Below are 22837 nucleotides of genomic sequence, written 5' to 3' on the forward strand. Positions count from 1 at the left end.
TTGGGAAGCAGGGGTTGAGAAGCGTGGGAGAGTGGGATGGGATGGTATAGAGTAATAAGGGGCACACACACACAGTGAATAAAATATAATAAAAATCTGCTTGGGCTGGAGAAACATGGAGAAACATTTCAGCAGGAAAGGTGCTTACTGCTAAGCCTGGCAGCCTGGGATCCATCCCCAGGACCTATACTGTTAGGGGGAGATCCCTTTCCGTGTTGCCCCCCAACATGTCTTTAAACAGAAAGTAACCCAGAGGACCCCAGGTGATGAGTACAAACTGAGGTACAGCCAGAAGTGTTACACTGTACAACTGTACATCAGGAATTATTTGGTGACAATGTAGTCTCAGGAAGGTTATAAAAGTCAATGGGCCTCACAGTATTTGAAACTGGAGGTTACAAGGCTGCAAGAGTTTTAGAATCTGCATTTCCTGATTTAAAGACTGGGTGGGATTTACTGTCTATCAGCCTGTTAGTACTCCTGTGTGTACTTGGGTCTAACAAGTATCTGTTACTCAGGAAAAAAGAGGAAAAAAGCTTAGGAGATCATCTTCCGAACACATCTAAAATCTTGTTCAGAGGTTGATGTCAGCTAGTAAGGTAACTACCACCAAGCCTCATGACCCGAGTTCGATCCACACGGTAGAGAGAACGGACTCCCTCAAATTGTCCTTTGACCTCTATACACTGTCTGTAGAACATGTCCACACCCCCATAAACAAATACAATGTAATAAAAAAAAAAAAAAAAAAAAAGTCCTTTTCAGGTTCCCAAAGAGTCAAGGAAACAAATGAGTCAGATTGTTTTGTATCTAGATGTGTGAATTTGTAACTTAAATAACAACCCACGGGGTCTTTTTTCTCTGAACAGGGTCCTTTTCTCTTGGCTCACGGGTAGTAAAAATAAAATTCTGAAATCCCATCCTTCATGAGGACATTTAAGACCCGAGGCTACATTGTAGAATTGAGCTCTGCCCCAGTTTCATAAAACACATATAAAGCATAAGACCGTCTTCAATCAAGCCAAACCGTGTATGTGTGTCAGCAAATAGAATGTATTAAGTGTTCCTACAAGGGCCATGCAATCTGTAGTCTAAAAGACAAAACCAGGTGTAGGTTAGGCAGGAAGGCAGAGGGCAGAAGGGGTGGCAAGTTTAGACACATAAAGTTGAAAGGGACAGGAACTCACATGAGTGTACGGAAACAACCAGACTGTAGGAGGAAGGCATCTTGGACAACTCCAGAAATTTCTACAAGGACTGTCAAACTACGCTGACTAAAACCCAGTGTCTCCTCCAACTTAAGACTCAATACCGGAGAGAAAAGGAGGGTGGGATGGCCGCCCGATTGGGGCAGTGGGTGTGGTGAGACGGTTAAAGGCGCTGCAGGGAAATAAAGCAGGAAAGTGGCGCTGGAGCCCGCGAGCGGGAGAGGGCATGGGGTAAGCGTGGATACCGAGCGGGGCGGCAGTGGGCTACCCGGCTCTCGCAGGGGCTGCACGGTGCGGCGGGGCTGCCCGCCACCCCGGCGCGGATGGGGTTAAGCGTCCGCGGCCGAGGGCAGAGCCCGGTTTCCAGGGAAACGGCTCCGCCAGTTCCGGCGGCGCGGGCACGTACCACTGCGCGGGGGAGCCGCGCGGAGGACGCGGAGGGCGCAGCGCGGCCGGCCGACTGCTGGGGTGCGGGCCCGCTGAGCCCGGTGAGTTCGCCACGTCCCGCTGCCCGCGGCCGTGAGCCGGACCCGCCCGGCCTAGGCGGAGGAAGAGCGGCGCGCCACGGCCCCCGAGTCCCCCCCGCGCGGCGGCCGAGTGCGGGCAGCCCGGGGCTGGGCGGTTTGAACTGCGGACGGCAGACAAAGGCAGCAGGAAGCCGTCCGTAGCCCGAGCGCCCGGGCCGGGCCTCGCCGGCGCGCGCAGCAGCGACGCGGCCGGGCGCGGGATGCCGCAGGGCGCGGGGCGGCGGCGGCGCGCGGGCGCGAACGCGGCGCCCGCCCCGGCCGGGATGTGAGGCCCGAGCGGCCGCGCGGGGGCGGGAAGGGCGGCAGGAAGGAAGCGCCGCTCGGACGCGCCGGGAGGAGGAGCGGCGGCCCGGCCGGAAGGCGGGGAGGGGCGGCCGTTGGCCCGCGGCGGCCCGCTCTCGGCGCCTCCCGGGGCGGCGGCGGCGGCGGCGGCGCCCGCGCCTCCTGCACCCGGCGCGGCGTAGCGGCGGGAGGAAGATGGAGACCCACATCTCGTGCCTGTTCCCGGAGCTTCTGGCCATGATCTTCGGCTACCTGGACGTCCGAGACAAGGGTCGCGCGGCGCAGGTGTGCACGGCCTGGCGGGACGCCGCCTACCACAAGTCGGTGTGGCGGGGCGTGGAGGCCAAGCTGCACCTGCGCCGGGCGAACCCGTCGCTGTTCCCCAGCCTGCAGGCCCGGGGCATCCGCCGCGTGCAGATCCTCAGCCTCCGCCGCAGCCTCAGCTACGTGATCCAGGGCATGGCGAACATCGAGAGCCTCAACCTCAGCGGCTGCTACAACCTCACCGACAACGGCCTGGGCCACGCGTTCGTGCAGGAGATCGGCTCGCTGCGCGCTCTCAACTTGAGCCTCTGCAAGCAGATCACCGACAGCAGCCTGGGCCGCATTGCCCAGTACCTTAAGGGCCTGGAGGTGCTGGAGCTGGGGGGCTGCAGCAACATCACCAACACCGGCCTTCTGCTCATCGCCTGGGGGCTGCAGCGCCTCAAGAGCCTTAACCTCCGCAGCTGCCGCCACCTCTCGGACGTGGGCATCGGGCACCTGGCCGGCATGACGCGGAGTGCTGCCGAGGGCTGCCTGGGCCTGGAGCAGCTCACTCTGCAGGACTGCCAGAAACTCACGGATCTTTCTCTGAAGCACATCTCGCGAGGGCTGACGGGCCTCAGGCTGCTCAACCTCAGCTTCTGTGGCGGCATCTCGGACGCGGGCCTTCTGCACCTGTCGCACATGGGCAGCCTGCGCAGCCTTAACCTGCGCTCCTGCGACAACATCAGCGACACTGGCATCATGCATCTGGCCATGGGCAGCCTGCGCCTCTCCGGTCTGGATGTGTCTTTTTGTGACAAGGTGGGAGACCAGAGTCTAGCTTACATAGCCCAGGGACTGGACGGCCTCAAGTCCCTCTCCCTTTGCTCTTGCCATATCAGTGACGATGGCATCAACCGCATGGTGCGGCAGATGCACGGGCTACGCACGCTCAACATTGGACAGTGTGTGCGCATCACGGACAAGGGACTGGAGCTGATCGCTGAGCACCTGAGCCAGCTCACGGGCATAGACCTGTATGGCTGCACCAGGATCACCAAGCGCGGCCTGGAGCGCATCACGCAGTTGCCCTGCCTCAAGGTACTTAACCTGGGACTCTGGCAGATGACAGACAGTGAGAAGGTCAGGTGAGGGCGGCAGTTCCAGGTCCCCTGCCCCGCCCTGTTCATCCCACGACCACCACTGTTCCCGCACACTCACGCGCGCGCACTTACACGTTCATGGCAGTGGCCGCGATGGGGCCGTGACGCGAAGCCTGGGCTCCTTTCTCCTAGTCCGGCGCCCCTCCCCACTGCGTCTGGGGTTCTTCTGCTCCCTCTACCCACTCTCCTCTCCTTTCCCAGTGGGTGGAGAGATGGACGCTGCTGCTTCTCTGCCCACTCTTCTGCAGGGTATGGAGACTGATTCAGCCACCGCCAACTGTATCCCGAGGCACTGCATTTGGAAATGGGGTGGGGGCGGGGAGGGACTAGGCGTTTCAACCCCGAGGAGTTGAGGAAAGATGTCTGCCTTCACTTACACTTCATTTGGATACTGTGATCTGGTTTTTATTTCGAAATGTGTGGAAAGCAAGCCCGACTCCAACAGCCTTTTCATCCACTTTGTGAACCAGTCTCTTCTCGTCACCTGCTCCCTGGGTACTCTGCGACTCACTTCCTTCTCATCTGCTTTCCTTTGAGTTTTCAGAGAAATCGAAATCATTGTCCCCCCTTTTTTTTTCTGCTGAGTATATTCTATATATTATATATATATATAAGTTATATATATATATATGTCTGGCTACCTCGTTTTAGTTTACTTTTTTCTCTTAAACCCTGGAATTCTACAAGAGAGATATTTTGAGACTGAAACATTTTTGTGCCTGGACTGGAAAGGTGCCCACTGGGTTTGCCTGTCTTTTTGTTTTGGCTTCTTCCCAACCTCCATCTACCCAGTGTGTCCCACTTCCCTACGCTGGCTATCTTTTCCCTGGTCTATTGGGCTCTGAAGAGCCAACCATATTTCTAAATCTTGATTTAATTTATAGCACAAATGTATGGGAGGAAAGAGAGCAGAACTGCCTTTTTGTTTCTTGAGGTGCAGATTGAGTCTTGGAGAGGAGTATTTATATATGCAAAGTATGCCCCACCCTGACCCTCTTCCAAGTTTTCCCACAAAAAGGTTTCATGTGAGGCTTCCTGTCCGGAGTAGCTCAGCTTTGGCTGCGGAGAACCTGGGGCCGTAATGTGAAAGGGAGGAGACTGAACTTCACGTCTTGTCTGTGTTCTGTTCATAAAATGGGAGCTTGTGGGTCTGAAAAGCTTTTGTTCTAAATGGAGGAATAGATGGCTTTATTTTGGTGGGGGGTTGGGGCTGTGGCTTAAAAAAAAATCGCTTTTGAGTAGGATGTATATTTTTGTTGGATATTTTGTTTGTTTATTTTTTTAGAGTCCTCCACAGCAACATGAAAGACCATGGAGAAACCCAGAGACCTTTATCAATTAATTGTACTGTTTGTGAATTTGTATAAATGATAACAAAGATCCTCTTAAAACGTTTATATTCTTACAGTAAAAGGTTAAACTGATATTTATATAATAAAAGAGGAAATATGAAGTATGTTTTTGAAAAAAAAAAAAGCACAAAATCCCCCCTTGTATCTGTGAATTATTTTTAAGGCATTGTGTGTTGGGTCTGTGCTAAAGTGGGAGGTGTTATGTGTACACCCTAAACGGAAGTAAGGTATAGATTTCAGTTTGTTCATGTGGTATTAGTTCCTGGTTGAGAATTTCTTCTGTGTAAGATTCACCACTGACATCCAAATGTTCTGTTTCTAGAACTGTGACCAGACTGGAGATTTCTATAGTTTTTGGTTTTAAATTATCAACATGGAAACTGAAAGAAAATGAACAAAATGGAACTTTTTTTTTTTTTTTTAAGAAGCCAGACTTGGAAGAGTCAGTTTCCCAGAGTGACCAGTTTCTTTTTATGGAGGGTGATGGTAGAAGTGAGATCCAAGGCTAATCGTGAAGAAATGGGCCAGCCGAGAGCTCTGGAAGTGGGCAAACAGGATGGGTGTCCTTCCCTGAGAGCACAGTGTGAGGGATGGAGGGAGCCCAGCCATTGTTCCGGGTAAGTTGGAAGAGGAGCGGGCTGGCCCAGTCATGCGTGCTGATCTGTGTGTGTGCAGGTCCAGCGGAAAGGGGGCGGCATGCTCCTCTTTAACATTCCCCTCCAGGCCTGGCTGCATGCAGGCACTTTCCTGGGGAGTAGGGAGCCAGGCCAGAAGTTCTGGTACATTTGCATTTTAAGGATTTCCAGTGCCCACACTGGCCACTCAGCCACTGGTGAGGGTCTAGGCTGAATTCAGGGTAGATAAATTAATACCAACAATTTTAGCACAGTTCCCGAGTAGACAGTCAGCAGTGTGGCATCCGTTGGCTGAGGGACAGACCTGTGAGTGCTCAAACAAACTGGTTGACAGCCCTGGCTTTACATAGGTGGACTTTATTTTTGAGGTCACTTCTTCAACTTTCCTAGATGTGCCCATCTTTCCAGACAGAGGGCTAGAACCCAGGTTGCTGTGGGGTACGACACTTCTATTTCCAAGCTCTAAGCTTGAACACAGCACAAAAGCTGCACTGTTCCTTCTGGGGCCACCAAATGGGCTCCAAATGAGTCTGGCACTAGCTCTACCTTCCCTTTCTTTAGGGAGGGGTGAAGGTTTCTTTTCTGTTAATGCTATTGCTAAAGGCAAAACAACAGCAGCAAAAAGTATGGCCACTCTGAATTAGACCTGCTTCCGAGGGGTCTGACCCAGCTCCCAGGGTTCCACAGTCAAAGCCTTCGGGTTTGTGTTTCAGTCAGCCAGAACTGGAACACTCCTAAATCACATCGTGCTAACATTCTCATGTAATGTACAAAAAACCACTACCAATACTTTGGAACATTCTCTGGTTCTTTTTTAATGTAAGTTTGAGGGCCTGGAGAGATGGCTCAGTGGTTAAGAGCACATAATACTGCTCTTGCAGAAGACCTCAGTTCCCAGCATATACTTAAGGCAGCTCACAACCTCCTGTAACTCCATCTCCAGGGCGATCTAATACCTCTGACCTCTGTGGGCACCAGTACTCATGTGCACAGGCACACATTTATACGTTTAAAGTAATCATAAATATTAAAAGGTTGGTAAATTAGGTATCCATGGCCTGACTTAGGCAAGCATGGAGCCTCTCTGGAAAGAAGGGACCAGATGCTCACATCTCACCCTTTTTTAATGGAGAAAAAGAAATACACATTGGGAACCCATGTGGCCTTTGAGTGGTACTTTTAATTTTTAATCCTTCAAGCAACCCACGGAGACACCTCCCTGTTAGTCAGTGTAAGCTGCCTGACATTGCCTAGCCAGTGAGGAGTCACAATTTGAACTCACCCCTTCTGAGGAAGATCAAGTGTCTGATTCAACCTTGGTTTCCTGCTAGAGAACCCTCGAATGAATGGGAGCTGTGGCTTATGGCTGTGGTACTGTTTCAAATCAAGGAAGGGTACTGGAAGGGTTGGTCCTCACCTACCTGGCAGAAGAGAGGCGGTTAAGGCTGGAGTGGGGTAGCTCAGTGGTAAGCACCTGTCTACAGACATCAGGCCTTGTGTTGACCCCCAACATCGGAAAAAACAAAGTCAACCAAACAACCAGGAACAGTAGTGAGAGTGAGTTCTTGTACATTTTGTGAGTGGTACAAAAGCTAAAAGGTACTTTGGGTCAATTTTCAGAAAACAGAAGGCCATGGCTCAAGATTTGCTGAAACTCAAGAAATGAAAAGGCTGGGCATGGTAGCTCATGCCTCTAACCCCAACAGTGGCTAAAGCAGGAGGATTACTTTAAGTTCAAGGCTAGTAGTGAATTCCAGGTCAGTCAGGGTTACCGAGCAGACCCTGGCTCACAGGGGAGAGAGAAAAGCTCCCGGAGTGGGTGGGGAAGTAAAGCCATTATAACCCTTCAGTCCCACACTCGACCGCCACAGAAACTGGGAAGGGGCTTCCTGGCTTCTCTGGGTCTCATCAACAGTGGCCTTCCCCATCAGTGTCTACAGTTGCTACTGTAAATGGGTTCAGACAGCTTCTGCAGTGCCGTAGGGCTACAGTGGGCCTCTGGCTGCATGCTAGGTGGCAGAGGAAAATTCTCCCTTCTTGCTAAATCAGGCACTGCTGGCAGGAGGGGAAGTCCACTTGACTTAACTCTGCATGAGGCAGTGCCAAGAACGCTGCCCACCTCACACTAAAACTGAAAGCTGGTGCCAGGACCCTTAAAGAGAAAACAAACGGGTATTTTTTTTTTATTTGAATCTATAATAAACATCTGAAAAAGGACATGTTCCTTTCATTGTAGTTTTCTTTTTAAAATCAAGGTTGTGGGGCTAGGGATACAGTTCCATTGGTAAAGTACTTACTTGCCCATCCTGCACAAAGCCACATTCTCCAACACCACATAAGCCAGATGTGGTACTGTATTCCTCTAATCCCAGGACCCAAGGCCATTCTTGGCTACTTTACTGAGTTGGAAGCCATCCTGAGCTACATGAGAACCTATCCCACCCCACCATAACCCCAAAAGAAGTAAGGACATGTGGTCTGCCTCCCAGGCCCTGGGGCTTCCCTGGAAGGGTATTGATCTTGAGTTACATCCTTCATGGAGAACATTTGAACTTGAAGTTTCTTCTTTTGTGTTTTAAGGCAAAGTCTCACAGTGTAGCCCTGGCTAGCCTGGAACTCAAAATGTCCAGGCTAGCATTGAACTTGAACAGCTACCCTTCTGCCTCGGCCTCCCTAGTGTTGAGATTACAGGCATAAACTACCAAGCCTAGCTTTGAACTCGGGTTTTCAAAGGCAAAGGAGAAAGTTGTAGCCCCTAGGGACCACTGAGTTCTCGGGGAACAAGAGCCTTTTCATTAAGAGATAAGGTCTGTGGAACAAAACCAAGACCTTCTGCAGCTGGTAACTGCCTTCCTAGTTTCCAAAGGAAAGGCCCTAGCTGCTGATCCTGGCGCAGATCTGCCAGAGTCGGCGAGGGAGCTAGAGAAGTCATGCCAGGATCCTTTCTCTTCCCTGCATTAACACCACCCCTTTAAAAATGCTAATCCTGTCCCTTTAATTGAAGGAAAGACCTACATTTTGTGTGTGAGGTTTTGGATAAATTAGTGGGGAAATGAAAGCAGCCGGTTAGAAGTCAGCTGCATTCAAACCTAAGCCCAGAGCCACACAGGTCATTTTTGTCCATGTACTCGTTCCAACACTAAGTGTATTTTTTTAAAGCAAATAACACAAAGTAGGTAAGAAATCTGGATTTAAATTGGTATCAACTGTTCATAATTTATAGCTGGTGAGACATAAATGCACATCTGGCTCAGGACATTCTCGGGCTCTTGGATGCAAACATGTTTCTGGGTCACTGAAATGTGCTGGAAATACTCAGAAATGATCAGTTTCAGTCTCTTGCTCTTTCCCAGGGATTGCTTGGATTGTGCCTGGTGGGGTTGCCTTTAGGAACCCAGCACATGTAAGTACTCCGCAAAGGTGCACAGGTGCATGGGGAAGTGAGCTGCCGTGGTTGTTCTGCATCCGAGGGGGCCTCTCAACCTTAGTGCCAACCAAACAGTGTGATTTCCAGGAGCCTGGCTGTGTAAGTTAGCCCCGAAAGTGTACTCACTCTCTCCAAACAAGGGAAGTAAGTTTTACTTTGTTTTTCCTCGGAGACAGGGTCTCTGTGGCTCAGACTGACCTGGAATGCACTGTGTAGCCCAGGTGGGCCTCAGACCTTCCTAGGATTATAACATGAACCACCATGCCCTGCCTGGGCACAAGTTCGTATTACCTCATTACTCTTCTGCTTTGGATTGTTTAGGGAACAAGTCCACATGTCCTTCTTAAGGAAAAAAAAAAAAAGAAAAAGAAAAAGAAAAAGAAAGCACTAAAGCGGACCGAGGGTGTAGCTCACTCACAGAGCACATGCCTGTTGTGCCGGAGGTGCTGGGTTCTGTTTCTTCTCATTTGCAATGAATGAGAAGGCAATTTACTAAGACACTGGAAAGTAGTGCGTCTCAGTTAAAAGAGAAGGGAGCTGGTCCATGGGATCAGGAGAGGCAGAGCAGCTCAACAAGACAATATCAGAAGTACTGGGGTGACATGCTGGGGAGCTCGGCCAGCAGCGGGCACACTGGATTTTATGCTCTGAAAAAGAAGTGTCATGGGGTCAGTAAGATGTTGTGTAGGTGACATGAGAGTTCTGCCTCAGAGCGGAAACTGGCACAGACTAATCAGCACCAAGGGGTGGCCAGTGTGCGGGTACTTCTGAAACTGCAGGACATCACTCTGACCCCCTCAGGAAGATCCTGCACTGAAGCATCTTGGGAGTAGACACACCCAAAACCTCAGAATGCCCAACATTATCACTCTGTTTGGTATGAATTACAGTGTGCAGACTTGATAGGTTTCATGAAGACCATGTTCAGGGTTCTTCCTGAGGCTGAGAAGAGTTCCGGTTGCTAAGTAGCCTACAAGGTGCTGAAGAAGCCGGTGGAGTTGGCTGTGCCCAGTGTCCCCAGAGACCTGAGCCAGGTCCCCCAGAGTTCCAGCAGTCATGTGGAGTCCAAATGCCAGAAGCCTGCATGCTCAGCCTCAGAGCTCAGAATGTTCACACATTCTGACACGCTGTGCACACCTGCTTGTAGCCGTCATAACTTGGGGTCCAGCTGTGGGAACTCTGGCTATTCTTGCTCAAGGGTGAAAAGACTGGACTCCACAGATGTTTTCCTTACACCTCTCTATGGTCACAAAGAGTAAAGGGATCTCATTTGTTAATATCAATCACCAGCTGGGCGGTGGTGGTACACACCTTTAATACCAGTACTCAGGAGGCAGAGGCAAGAGGATCTCCATGAGTTTGAGTCCAGCCTGGTCTACGAGTAAGTTCCAGGTCAGCCAGGGTGGTTACACATAGAAATCCTGTCTCAGACAAACACAAATGGGGTCTCATGCAGCCCAGACTGTCTTGAAACTCATTCAAAAGCCACAGCTGCTTTTGAACTCCAAGTGGTGGGATTACAAGTGTGCACACCTCATCTAGCTAACATTAGGCACTTCTATGTTTCCTGTGCATAATCTGCTCTCTGGAAGGACCAGTCATGACATACTACCTGTCTATAATGGCCGCTCATGTGGACCCAGGATGCTGTACTTGGACAGCAGGGAAATAGTTCTTCACGACTCAGCTACTATTCCTTCAGCGGTATGGGGTTCTTCAGCGTTGTCTTGTGCTTTCCTCATTTGAAAGTGGCACAAAATATTTACTACAAAGGCCGGCCATGATGTATCTCCTGTGGAAATCTCTCCCCAAACTACCACTATTTACACATACATCTGCTTCCACTTTCCAGCGCAAGGCAAGGCTTTCTGAGAAGCAGTCCCCAAATAGAGAGGAGAATCAAACAAACAAACACCCCTCATCCCCAAACCCCACTTCAGTCCTGATATTTCTTAGACTCTGGAAGAAAGTTACAGAGGCTAGAACTGAACAGCTACATAAAGGGAGAGACTGCAATAGTTAAACCATTAAAACAATAGTTCTTGGGCAGGTGTGGCACTCGCCTTTAATCCCAGCACTCCGGAGGCAGGCAGATCGCTGTGAGTTTGAGGCCAGCCCGGTCTACAGAGTGAGTTCCAGGTCAGCTAAGGCTACAGAGCTGTTTGAGACCCTGTCTTCAAACAAACAAACAAACAAGGTAAATAATCCATGTATTATCAGATGAAAGACGACTAGCCAGGGCCCTCCACATTGACCTTCAGGGTTTTCAACCTTAACTTCGTTGCTGAGGACTGCCTGGCCTCGGACAAGGATGGCAACCCTAAGACTTAAGCAGACATGAAAACAACAAACATGCGTAGCTTTCCTACGTTATCTCAAGTGCACACAGTTCAGCCAGCACCAGCAATCTGTCAAAATCAGGCTGTGTCGTCACCCCTGTACTTCATCAGGCTCTCGGCTGGCCACTGCAGGGAACAGAGAGGGCCGTCGATCAAGCTTCTAGAGTCTGGGCTAGAGGTGAGTGGCTCTCCCACTATGCTGAGGTCCGTGCACTTGACACACATACCCTGCCACTGTGTGTCACATGGCAAGAGCCAGAACCAGGTTGCCCCCAAGAGGGCAGCTAGCTCATCTTTTCCCTACACAGAAGAGCCTGGCTGCCCAAAGAATCAAAAGGAATTACAGACTGCATTACCACTAAGATGAGAAATGAGTTGCTAATGATAGTGAACCTGGATCAGCAGCAAATACCTTCGCTTGTCATTTGCTCTACAAATATAGACATGTTCTATTAGAAGACAGACAACAAGCACATTACTGGAAGGTGGAGGCACATTACTAACTACTTCTCAGCAGAATGCTTGCTTAGAGTGCACAAAACGCATGGTGTGCATGCCTATAACCCCAGCACTCAGGAGGTGGAGCAGGAGGAGCAGCTGGTTCAAGGTCGTCTTCAGCTACATAAGGAGTTCAAGGCCAGACTGGGCTAAATAAGACCCTATCTCATCACAAAGAAAAAAAGAGAGGGATAGAAAACATCCTGTGTTTGTGTCCTGTTCTGTGTGACAGTGTTCATTTTCCTATAAACCAGGGACATGTACACAGGTTTACCTTCCCAGTGTTAGAAGTCATGAACTATATCCAAACATTTTCAGAGGTAGCAAATAGGCAAATGTGTTTTCCTCGGCTCTTACTTTGCTAAAATGGCTTTGGACTCACTATAAATCAGTAAAATAAAGTGTGGGTCACACAGTTTGTTCTCTGGTGAAGATAGAAAAGTAGAGGAATTTATCCACCAAGTTTGCAGTTTCTGCATCTTGTCAGCAGGTGGCAGCATTGTCTATGAGTTGGTGGCTGCTTGTAGGAAAAACAGCCCTCCAGGCTAACAAATCCTTTCTCTAGATGCTTCCCCACTCCTAAGAATTTTCCCAGGATCTAGAGAGCTGACAGCTGGTACATCATTTCCTCCAAAAACTGGGACTAACTTTTAATTTGTTTTGATTTTTTCTCCCTTTGGTATGTGCACGTGTGTAGGCATGTGTGCATCTGGTCTGAAGGTCTGGTGAGGTAGTCTGGGGCTGAACTCAGGTTGTCAGGCTTGGCAGCAAGCGCCTTTACCCACTGAGCCGTCCCACCAGCCCAAGACTGAACTTTAAAGTACCAGTGAGGTGACTCCCAGGAGCTGTTGCCGAGCACTTTGTCTTTGGAGTGTTAACTGTTTCATAGTTCTAACAGCTCTGCTTTTGGTGGCCCTGGGGGTGGGGTGGGGGAATATCAACTTGTGGTTCCTCAAGGCTGTGTCACCCTCACAAAATGTCAGAGGGCTATGTTTGTGAAGTTTGGCAAATGGGGAAACATTTTACAATCACACACGAAGACAGAGCTAGAATCCTGTTACTGTGACAGAAAAATAGAAAACACATTGGGAGTTTACACGTTAGTTTTAATTCTTTTTAATTATCAAAAAGAATGCCGTACATTCACTGCCCAAATGAAGACATCTCCATAAAAATCTAAAGGGGCCTGTGAAACAAGACCCTGTTAGTCCTAACAAAGGAGTAAGGTTTGGGGGCTGGAGAGATGGCTCAGTGGTTAAGAGCACTGACTGCTCTTCCAGAGGTCCTGAGTTCAATTCCCAGCATCCACATGGCAGCTCATAACTGTAACTCCAAGACCTGACACCCTCACACATACATGCAGGCAAAACCACTAATGCACACACACAAAAAAAGTTTTTTAAAAAAGTAAGTTTTCTTGTGTAACAGAAATCCATAATGTAGACGAAGGAAAGGTGGCTGAAGGCAAATGTAAGAGCAGCTGAGCCACCTTAGCCAGATCCCACAGCATGCGCAGTGAAGGGCAGGCTGAGGATGGAGAGGATGGCTGTGAGCTGGGGGAGCCCCAATTACTAGCTCACTAATACAGAGCTCGTTTTTTGTTAGAGAACGAACAAGACAGACCTCTAGCACCCAGGCCTTGAGCATGAAGCACATTACTATTCCCAGAACCACAAGGAAATCCTTAGAAAATCAGAAGCTCTCCCGGGGCACTTTGTGGAAACCCTTGCTGAAAGATTCGGGAAAAGAATCCCAGTAAAGAAGGAGGCTGCAGAGAAGAGAAAGGAGTTGTTCCCACGTGACTCAGAGGACAGATGCAGGCAGGCTGAGGAGGCTGGAGGGCAGAATCCTCGTGGGTCTTGGGCACACAGAGGGAAGGGGGCTCTGATACGCAGCCTCTGACAACTGCACCATGGTCTATTATAGGTTTTATTTGTATTTACCCCCCTCCCACCCGTGTGTGTGTGTGTGTGTGTGTGTGTGTGTGTGTGTGTGTTTTCCTCTAGTATAGGTTTTAAAGAACAGAGTTTTTCTGTGAATTTCACTTGAGGCAGAAACACTCATTAATATGGATTGAGCCTAAGATCTTGACGTGATAGTACTTCAGGCCTGAAATGTCCTGTCCAGAGCCCCACAGCTGGTCCTCCAAGGGCCTGCATTCAGAGGTTAATGTCAACACTGCTTTAATGCAGACAGGGAGAAGGGGAGGTGGGGGGCAGCTTCCAGGGAGATAGACAGCGTCAGTCTCCTCACGGGCCCTCCAGGAGGCAGTTGGCTCCCACAGCCAGAAATTTCCCTCCTACCCATCACTCAGGTTTCCCGTTCCACTTCCTCAATGAAGGTGGAGCTCTGACGAGCCCAGCCTGGCACAAGTTTATATTTTAGATGACTTTCCCCAGACACTCACCCAAAGGATGCCACAGTCCTGAGAGCAGGACTACAGGCTGCAGAGAATGTTCTCTACTCTTCCTCGGTGTCTAATCCCCCAGGACCTCCCTCAAAAGGTGTCCATTGCCCTAAGAAGTGACCCAGCGTGGGCTTTTCTTGATTTCTCCTTGTGCACTGTCCGGGTGGAGAACTCCGAGTGAGGTGGGTATAACGGTGAAGTCAGCAGCCGTCAATCACTACCTCGCACGCACGTCCTTGACGCACTGCCCCGCCCACTCGCCCCAGCGGCCATGCTCACTTCCTCACCCGCCTGGGACTAGCAGAGAAATCAAGGCACTTGTGTGCAAGCGGCCGCAAGCTCCTTCCCACCCTTCTACCGGCCTGAAGCAGGCTGCTACCACTAATCTGCCCCTCGTTTGCGGCTCAGCAGCTTTTGTCCTCTAAGCCCCTGATAATGGTTTTACTAAAATCCCCTTTTGATGGAAAAAGTCCCAGCTGGACATTGCAGGACCCAGCATAATGTCCAAGTCCGCAGGCCTCTCTGCCTACCCCACAAAGGCCTCTAATCAAGTGGAAAATGTGCTGGAGGCCAGAGGTTTGGGGCTGCAATTATTTTTTAAGGGATTACTAGAGAAGAATAGAGGCAGCCAGGACCTCCCCCACCTGCTTTCCACTAGGTCCAGCTTTAGACATACTGAGTCCTGGCTTGGCCCTGTTCTCAGGGACCAAAGCCTCACTTCTGCCTTTTCCTATGGAGGGGCAGCCACCACTGAACACCATTGTTGCAGAAATAGAGCGTTTGGGTACAACTTGCAAGTCTTATTTTGACCTCATTTAAGATCTCATGTATAAAACCACCGTCAAACAGGCTCCTGAGTGTGGGGCGTGAGCTCATTCATTAACCTCTAACCCCTGCTCTGTATGCACAGGGGAGAGTTCGCCCAGTGCCCATACACTGCCAAGGGCTGGAGCACTCACTGGGGCTTCCCAAGCTTTGGAGGGCAAAAGGTCATGTTCCCACCTTGCCTGTTACCCTCCTGCGCGCGCGTGTGCGCGCGCGCGCGCGCGCGCGCGCACACACACACACACACACACACACACACACACTGACCCTCCCCCTCAAGGCTGAGCAAATCTCCATGGCACTCCACTGCTTGATCTCAGGGAAATGCATGAGTAACATCTGAAATGTCAGTCACTGAATACCACAGCCCTTGTTTGAGAATGTATACTCCCAAGGGAGTTTATATCTTCCAGGACCTTCTCGGGTGTCATCTATACATGAGAAATCATTGGGCATAAATTAATGGCAAATTGGTGACAAGTCACAGCCTGCTCTTGAGTCCCTGTCCTTCCCATCAGCCTAGATAGGTCTTGTCCTTCTAATCCTAGCTATTGGTGATGAATGCAAAACTGATTACAGATCTCTACCCCCATTCTGGAATGATCAAGGATTAGATTGTTCATCTCTGAAATTCAAAAGCCAGCATGTATCCTACATTGAATGCCGAGCACAGTGGTAACCCCCAGATCCTTCTCCAAACCTTTGACCAGAAACAAAAAAATTGTTGACTTCAAAAAAGAACAAAATCTTCATTTGTTTTCATCGGTATAAATGTCTTTTTGGCCAGCTGTGGGTGGTGTCACACACCTGTAATCCTAGCACTTGAGCAGAGGCAGGCGGATTGACCTGAGTTCGAGCCCAGCCTGTTCTATAGAGAGAGTTCCAGGACAGCCAGGGCTGTGTAGAGAAACCCTGTCTCAACAGCAGGAACAAAAGTGATCAAAATAGACTCTTTTATTAGTGTTTGGTTTGGGCACTGGGTGTGGAATCCAGGGCCTTGTACATACTAGGACTGTGCTCTACTGCTGAACTGGATAGTTCTATGTCAGCTTGATATGGGCTGTAGTCATCTGAGAGGAGGAGACCTCAATAGAGAGAATGTCTCCATAAGTTCTGGCTGTAGGCAAGCCTGTAGGGCATTTTTTAAAAACTAGCAATTGCAGGAGGGCCCAGCCCATTATGTGTGAGGCCATCCCTGGGCTGCTGGTCCTGGGTTCTATAAGAAAGCAGGCTGCGCAAGCCATGAGGAGCAAGCCAGTGAGCAGCACCCCTCCATGGCCTCTGCATCAGCTCCTGCCTCCAGGCTCCTGGCCTGCTTGAGTTCCCGTCCTGACTTCCTTTGATGATGAACAGTGACATGAAAGTGTAAGTTGAATAAATCTTTTCTTTCCCAAGTTGCTTTAGTTATGGTGATTCATCACAGCAACAGTAATCTGAACTACAACACTCTAGGCTGGGAGTAGACTCTCAAAGGCCCCTCCTTAAATAAGGACAGTGTTGTTTGAATCACCTCTGTCTCTGCAGGGGTGGATCATCTGAATATGACTTTGGATGAAGATGGGCTGCCTCAAAAAGGAGATGTGAAATGTTCCTAGGTGTGATGGGTAGTTTTAACTACTAACCCAACGCAGTTTAGAACTGTCTGGGAAGAGAGTCTCAATGAAGGGCTGTCTAGACCAGATTGTCTGTGAGGACTGTTTTGATGACATTAACTGATGTAGGAAGAACCAGCCCACCACAGGCAGCGCCAGTCCCTAGGTTTGGGACCTGGACTGTGTAAGAGTGAAGAAAATGAGCTGAGTGTAAGTACATATTTCTCTCTGCTTTGGACCAGATGCCGTGTGACTAGTAGTTTTAGTCCCCGTCACCCTGACACCCCTGCTACGACAGACTCTGAATTAAAATAAACCTTTTCTTCCCCAAGCTCCTTTTTATCAGGGTCTTTTATCACAGTAACAGAAATGAACAAGGACAAGAGGCCGGGAGAGAGGACCTGAATTAGCTAAAGTCAAGTCTACGAGGCCCTGACTTGTTAAGGGAAATGTGTGGACGTAAGTCTGTGTCACAAGAGAGCTGTCCCCAAGCTTTACATTCCAATTCTTATCACCATTTGCCATTTATCTTCACTCTCCAAGTTCCTCTTTTGGCACCAAGCATATACATGGTACACAGACATATATGCAGACAAAACACTCATACACATTCTTTTAAGAATGTAACGTTTGGGTTGGCAAGGTGGTTGAGGAGGAAAAGGCACTTGCTGCTCAGCATGGTGACCTGAATCCCATCTCTAGGCCCCACATTGTAGAAGGAGAGGGACCCAACTCCTTTGAACTGTCTTCTGACCTCCCATGCATACCATGGTATACCCATGCTCACATAATACACACAATCAATCAATGTAATAATAATGGAAAAAAAAAAACCCATAACTTTTCCTACCAACACCAGTTTGGGAAAATAGTATTTGGAAACACTGATTTTTTTTTTTCAATGCTGGGTATCAAGCCGGGGTCTTGAGCATTGGACGCCACACTGCAACACCTGAGCTGCGCCCTCAGCCCCTCAGACTTGCTGCTGCACCCTCAGCCCACAGACTTGCTGCTGCACCCTCAGCCCACAGACTTGCTGCTGCACCCTCAACCCGCGGACTTGCTGCTGCACCCTCAGCCTGCGGACTTGCTGCTGCACCCTCAGCCCACGGACTTGCTGATGCACCCTCAGCCCACGGACTTGCTGCTGCACCCTCAGCCCACAGACTTGCTGCTGCACCCTCAACCCGCGGACTTGCTGATGCACCCTCAGCCCCACAGACACTAACTTGATACCATAGTAGCAATGGTGCATCTAGGATTTTTCAGGGCAGCTGAAAACTTTAGAACTTCAGGATGTAAATGTATCTGAGACTCACTCCATAAAGTAATCCTCACAATTCGAAACCCTTGATGAATATAACCAGAATAAAGGAACACAAAATCGTCAGGCTGACAGGGCTCAGTGGCAGAGAGCACTTAGCATGGCCAAGGCCCTGGGTTCCACTCCCAGGCACTGCAAAACCAGAACAAAACCCAATAAAAACAAACCAAAATGAATCAAGGACTTCAAAAAGTATAGAAAGCCTTAAACGGGAAATAAAGAAGGAAGTTTTATCCTGATGTCCAATGTAAGGAGCCCAAAGTTCATTATGTCCCAGGTATACCTCAAAGATCTGAGCTGTCCTTGAGTCCATGAATCCAGGAAGTGCTGCTCCAGCGGGCACAGCCAGTGTGCCCACAGCAAGAGATCCAGTCCTCCGCAGCTCTCCCGACGATCTTCCCCTGCCCCAAACAAGGCTCCAGTCCTTACCCTCATCACTCTGCCATCATTTTTGGGTAGCCCTGTCCAAAGCCTCACCTCTCAGTGAGGCTAGACCTGACACCCCCAATTCAACATCGACAGACCCAGGGGGCACCTCTCACCTTCTGGCTCTGGAGATGACCCTGCTCTGCCCTCCCCATCTCATGCACCCGCAACAGCACCATGTACCCACAATTCCTCAGACTCCATTTACGCTGTTTCCTGAATAGGGACAGTTATCATTACTCTATCTGGTGAGTAATCTCAAAACCCATATACATATATGTGTGTATGTATACACACACACACACACACACACACACACACACACACACACACACAAGATTTGGTTTTTCAAGATGGTTTCTCTGTGGAACAGCCCTGGATGTCCTGGAACTCACTCTGTAGACCAGGTTGGCCTGGAACTTACAGAGATCCACCTGCTTCTGCCTCCCAAGTGCTGGGATCAAAGGTGTGCACCACCACTGCCCGGCTCTTATTTATGTTTTGTTTTGCCACAGTGCTAGAGGCAGAAGCCAAGGTCTGTGCTGAGCTACACCCTGGCTCCCACACCATTCAATTTTTATGAAAGCATGTCTTCCTGCCTAAGGCTGGTCTTTAAAACACACAGAAATGGCACAGCAGTTAAGAGCACTTACTCCTCTGGAGAGCACAGGTGGTTCAAAACCCAGCATTCCCATGGCAACTTACAATTGCCTGTCACTCCAGTTCCACGGGCCCTGACATCCTCTTCTGGCCTCCACAGGTACCAGGCACACAAATGGCACACATCTATAAACTCACACAGACACATACACATATACATAAATCAGAAAAATCCTTAAAAATTATATACAAATCACCATTTTAAAAATGGTATGGTGGTATGCTGCTACAGCCCCAGGTACTCAGGAGGCTGAGGCAGGAGAATTGTTCAAGGCTACCCTGGACAACATAGCAAGAATCCACTTTTAAAAATAAATAATTCATCTTTAAGAAATCATACTCGACTCAAAATCCAGCCCTGTCACTTTATACTCTTTCAATGAAACAAAAAATACAGAGAAGTGCTGGGGAGCTCACCAGGCTCCAGTGGACAATTCCAAACTCAAGTTCACCCAGACGGCCCTACCTAAATTCAGTGTGTGTGTGTGTGTGTGTGTGTGTGTGTGTGTGTGTGTGTGTGTGCTGACAGCAGTGTACCAGATATTTTTTTTGGGGGGGGGGGTTGGAAGTGACCAGAATGCATTATATACATGTAGGAAACTGTCAAGAAACAAATTTAATAAAAGCTTTTAAAAAGTTACTGGAGAGAGAGTGACTAAAGAAACACGCGGTGCCTCTGCCTCACTGTTGGTCCTGCTAGGCTATTTTGGTGCACCTGGCCTCTTGAAGAGGCCCCCCAGCTGGAAAGCTGCAGGGAGGCTGTGCCACCACAGGTCCTGGGTGTCAGTGGAGCTTTGCTCCAAGTGATTTTATTTCATTTGTGAGAAGAAAAGGCAAAGCTGTAGATCTCTCCTGCTGTTCAAGGCCACTTAAATATAAACAGGAGGAATCTGCTGGGTTGCATGGAAGCCAGGCATGCGTTTTCTCAGGTGTCTCTCAATGCTGACACACACTTAAGCACACAGGGAAGTTCTTCCAGCTGCTTCCTTAGATGAGGCCTTTCCGTTGAGGATCTCGCCACAGGGAACAACACTGTGATGGCTCTCCAGAAACCAAGCACAGACAGCTCCCTAGAGCTCACATCAGCTTTCAGTTGACACACAGGCAAAGAAAATGCACCCACCCCACCCTCTCCTGGACTAATCTCCCACTGGCAGAGGCAGACAGCTCTCCTAAGAGTCTGAGGGCAGTCTGCTTTATTTAGCAAGTTCCAGGCCAGCCAAAGCTACACAGTGAGACCCTGACTCATAAACAAAACAACAACAAAGCAGCCTACCTTCACGAGTGCTTACACCCTCAGATGTAGATCACAGCACACAGCATGGACAGAAAGCTACGTGTCTGGCCCAGAGAGGGCTGATGGGAGCCCTGGGGCCCTCAAGGGTCCCCGATGGACACTTTCCAGGGTGGCATCAGCTGGAAGCTCTGCATTATTACTGACAGATAGGGAGAAGCACCTCCCAAGTGGCACTATATTGGTGTCCCCTCCTCCTGTCATTAGGTTGTTGCCCCGAGATCTACTCTGCATAGTAGACAGACACAGGACAGATGTGCACGATTTCTTTTCGTTCAACTCTTCAGCAGCATTTTGAGATTTCAAAGCTAAATAGAGAAACCCCAGTGAGCAAAAGAGGACGACACTGCTGGAGAACTTTATTTTCATTTCCAACGAAGCTGGTTTTTCTCTCCCTTGAGGCTTTATCTGTCCATATATGTCCATACAAAAATATTATTCTGAGAGTCCAGTCTGTCCACATGTGTTTGTACAGACTTTTAAAGGCAAGCAGGGATACTCTGGAGATATACTGACGTGCATTTAGATATTTCCCATCTAGTTTAGAAGCGGCTTGTTTATTCACTACTGGCCAAGAGTACTTTGGAAATACACTATTGAGTTCATAAAAGAAGAAGAAGAAAATTATCCCCCCGCTTTTCCAGTGCATTCCTACAAAAACCTTCCCCATTGCAGGGTGAGAGCTGCCTTTTAACTGTTATATTAAGTAACCTACAAAACCCTAGGGCCTGAGTCTCAGCGGGGCTTCCAGGCAGGGCAAGGCAGGCTTCTGCTGACAGTGCAGGGCATGGCCCTCTCCCCAAAGCTCCCTGCTTACACCCAATTGTTCAGGCAGGCAAGAGGCAGGACTTCAAAGCTTTGTGTGGCTTTATGCTTTGTTTCTGAATCCCTGATGCTCTGGGATCATTGAGAAAGGCTCGGAAAACTCCTTCAGCTTCTTAGCTGGGTGGCTGTGTGCTCTGTCCCACATCCTCAGGTGCCTGCTCTGACACCAGCTTTAACTTACCCCAGATTCTCACCTCATCCACTGCTTTGCTAGCTGTGGTCTTTGAGTGGCCCCCACGAGAATGACCTATGTACTTGTCAGATATGCATCGGGGGACAGGGCTCACCACCCACTTATTCCTAGACATTACTTACTAAAAATGCAGTTGGCTCACACTGCTAGCCTGCTTTAGAACTTTTATTCGCTGCCTGTTTCATAAAGAGCAAAGTCCTAGCCCCTTGTGATGGGGACTCCAAGCTTCCTGTGTTGCCAGAGACTGCCAGGTGCTAGCCTCCTAAATTCCCGCCTCTTACCAGCTCTCTCTCTCTCTCTCTCTCTCTCTCTCTCTCTCTCTCTCACTCACACACACACACACACACACACACACACACACACACACACACACACACACACACACACACACACACACACACTTCTGTGTTCTTCCATTCATATGCTGTGTCTAGCTTGGAAGCTCCCTGTCTGAATAGGGAACCTGCTCAGGAGAACTACTCAGCAGTAAAAAACAATGATATCATGAAATTTGCAGGCAAATGGATGGAACTAGAAAATATCATCTTGAGAGAGGTAACCCAGACTCAGAAGGACAAACATAGTATGTACCCACTCATAAGTAGATACTAAATGTGAGAGAAGGGATGGCCGAGTGCAATCCACAACTCCAGAGAGGCTAGCTAACAGGGAAAGACCCTAGGAGGAACACATGGATGACCCTGTGAAGGAGAAGTGGATGAGAACTACATGAGTGGACTGGGGGGGGGGGGGGCAGAGGGCGAGGAGTGGGGGATGAGAACATAGGGAAATGGGAGGGTCAAGATGGAACAGGGACAGAGTGGGAGGGCAGGGAGGGAGATACCATGATAGATGAGGACATCCTGGGAATAGGAAGAGGCAGGGTGCTGGGGAGGCTCTCAGGAATCCACAAGGTTGACCTCACCTTGGTCTGCTGGCAGTGGTCCAGAGGGTGCCTGGACTGGTCTACTCTGGTGACCAGTCTAGTGAATAACCTAGCTGTCATCATAGAGCCTTTGTCCAGTGACTGATGGAGGCAGATGCAGAGATCCATGGCCAGGCACCAGGCTGAGCTCCGGGAATCCAACTGATGAGAGAGAGGAGAGATACTGCAGGCGACGGACGTCGAGATCATTATGGGAGGATGTGCAGAGATGACCGGCCACACTAGTGGAAGCCCATGAACTGTGGACTGGTGGCTGTGGAGCCCCCATGGGACTGGACTAGGCCCTCTGGATATGGAAGATGGTTGTTTGGCTCAAACTGTTTGGGGGCACCCAGGCAGAGGGACTGGGATCTGTCCCTGGTCAATGGGCAGGCTTCTAGAACCCGGTGCCTGTGGTGTGACACCTTACACAGCCTTGGTGCAGTGGGAAGGGGCTTGGACCTGCCTAGGCTCAGTGTGCTGGGCTCTGCTGACTCCCCATGGGAGACCTCAATTTGGGGGATGCGGGGTGGCTTGGGAAAGAGGGCTGGGGGGGGGGAGGAGGGAGGAGAGGGGATCTGTGGATAGTATGTGGAGTGAGTAGAAAATTCTTCATTTTTTTTCTTTTTTTGAGCTGAGGATCAAACCCAGGGCCTTGTGCTTGCCAGACAAGTGCTCTACCACTAAGC

At 49.6% G+C, this 22837-nt stretch overlaps 2 protein-coding genes across 2 annotated transcripts in view; one reads left to right on the forward strand and one right to left on the reverse strand.

Moving 5' to 3' along the window:
• Wnt5b (Wnt family member 5B) overlaps positions 1-22837 on the reverse strand; it is a 106599-nt gene that overhangs the window by 44387 nt on the left and 39375 nt on the right. The gene's annotated exons all lie outside the window — the stretch shown is intronic.
• Fbxl14 (F-box and leucine rich repeat protein 14) lies at positions 1946-4039 on the forward strand. The gene has a single exon (XM_036181473.1). The coding sequence runs from the start codon at positions 2213-2215 to the stop codon at positions 3413-3415; it is 1203 nt and encodes a 400-aa protein (XP_036037366.1). The 5' UTR covers positions 1946-2212; the 3' UTR covers positions 3416-4039.

The sequence above is a fragment of the Onychomys torridus genome, chromosome 3 (genome assembly GCF_903995425.1).
Source record: "Onychomys torridus chromosome 3, mOncTor1.1, whole genome shotgun sequence".
NCBI classification, from domain to species: Eukaryota; Metazoa; Chordata; class Mammalia; order Rodentia; family Cricetidae; genus Onychomys; species Onychomys torridus.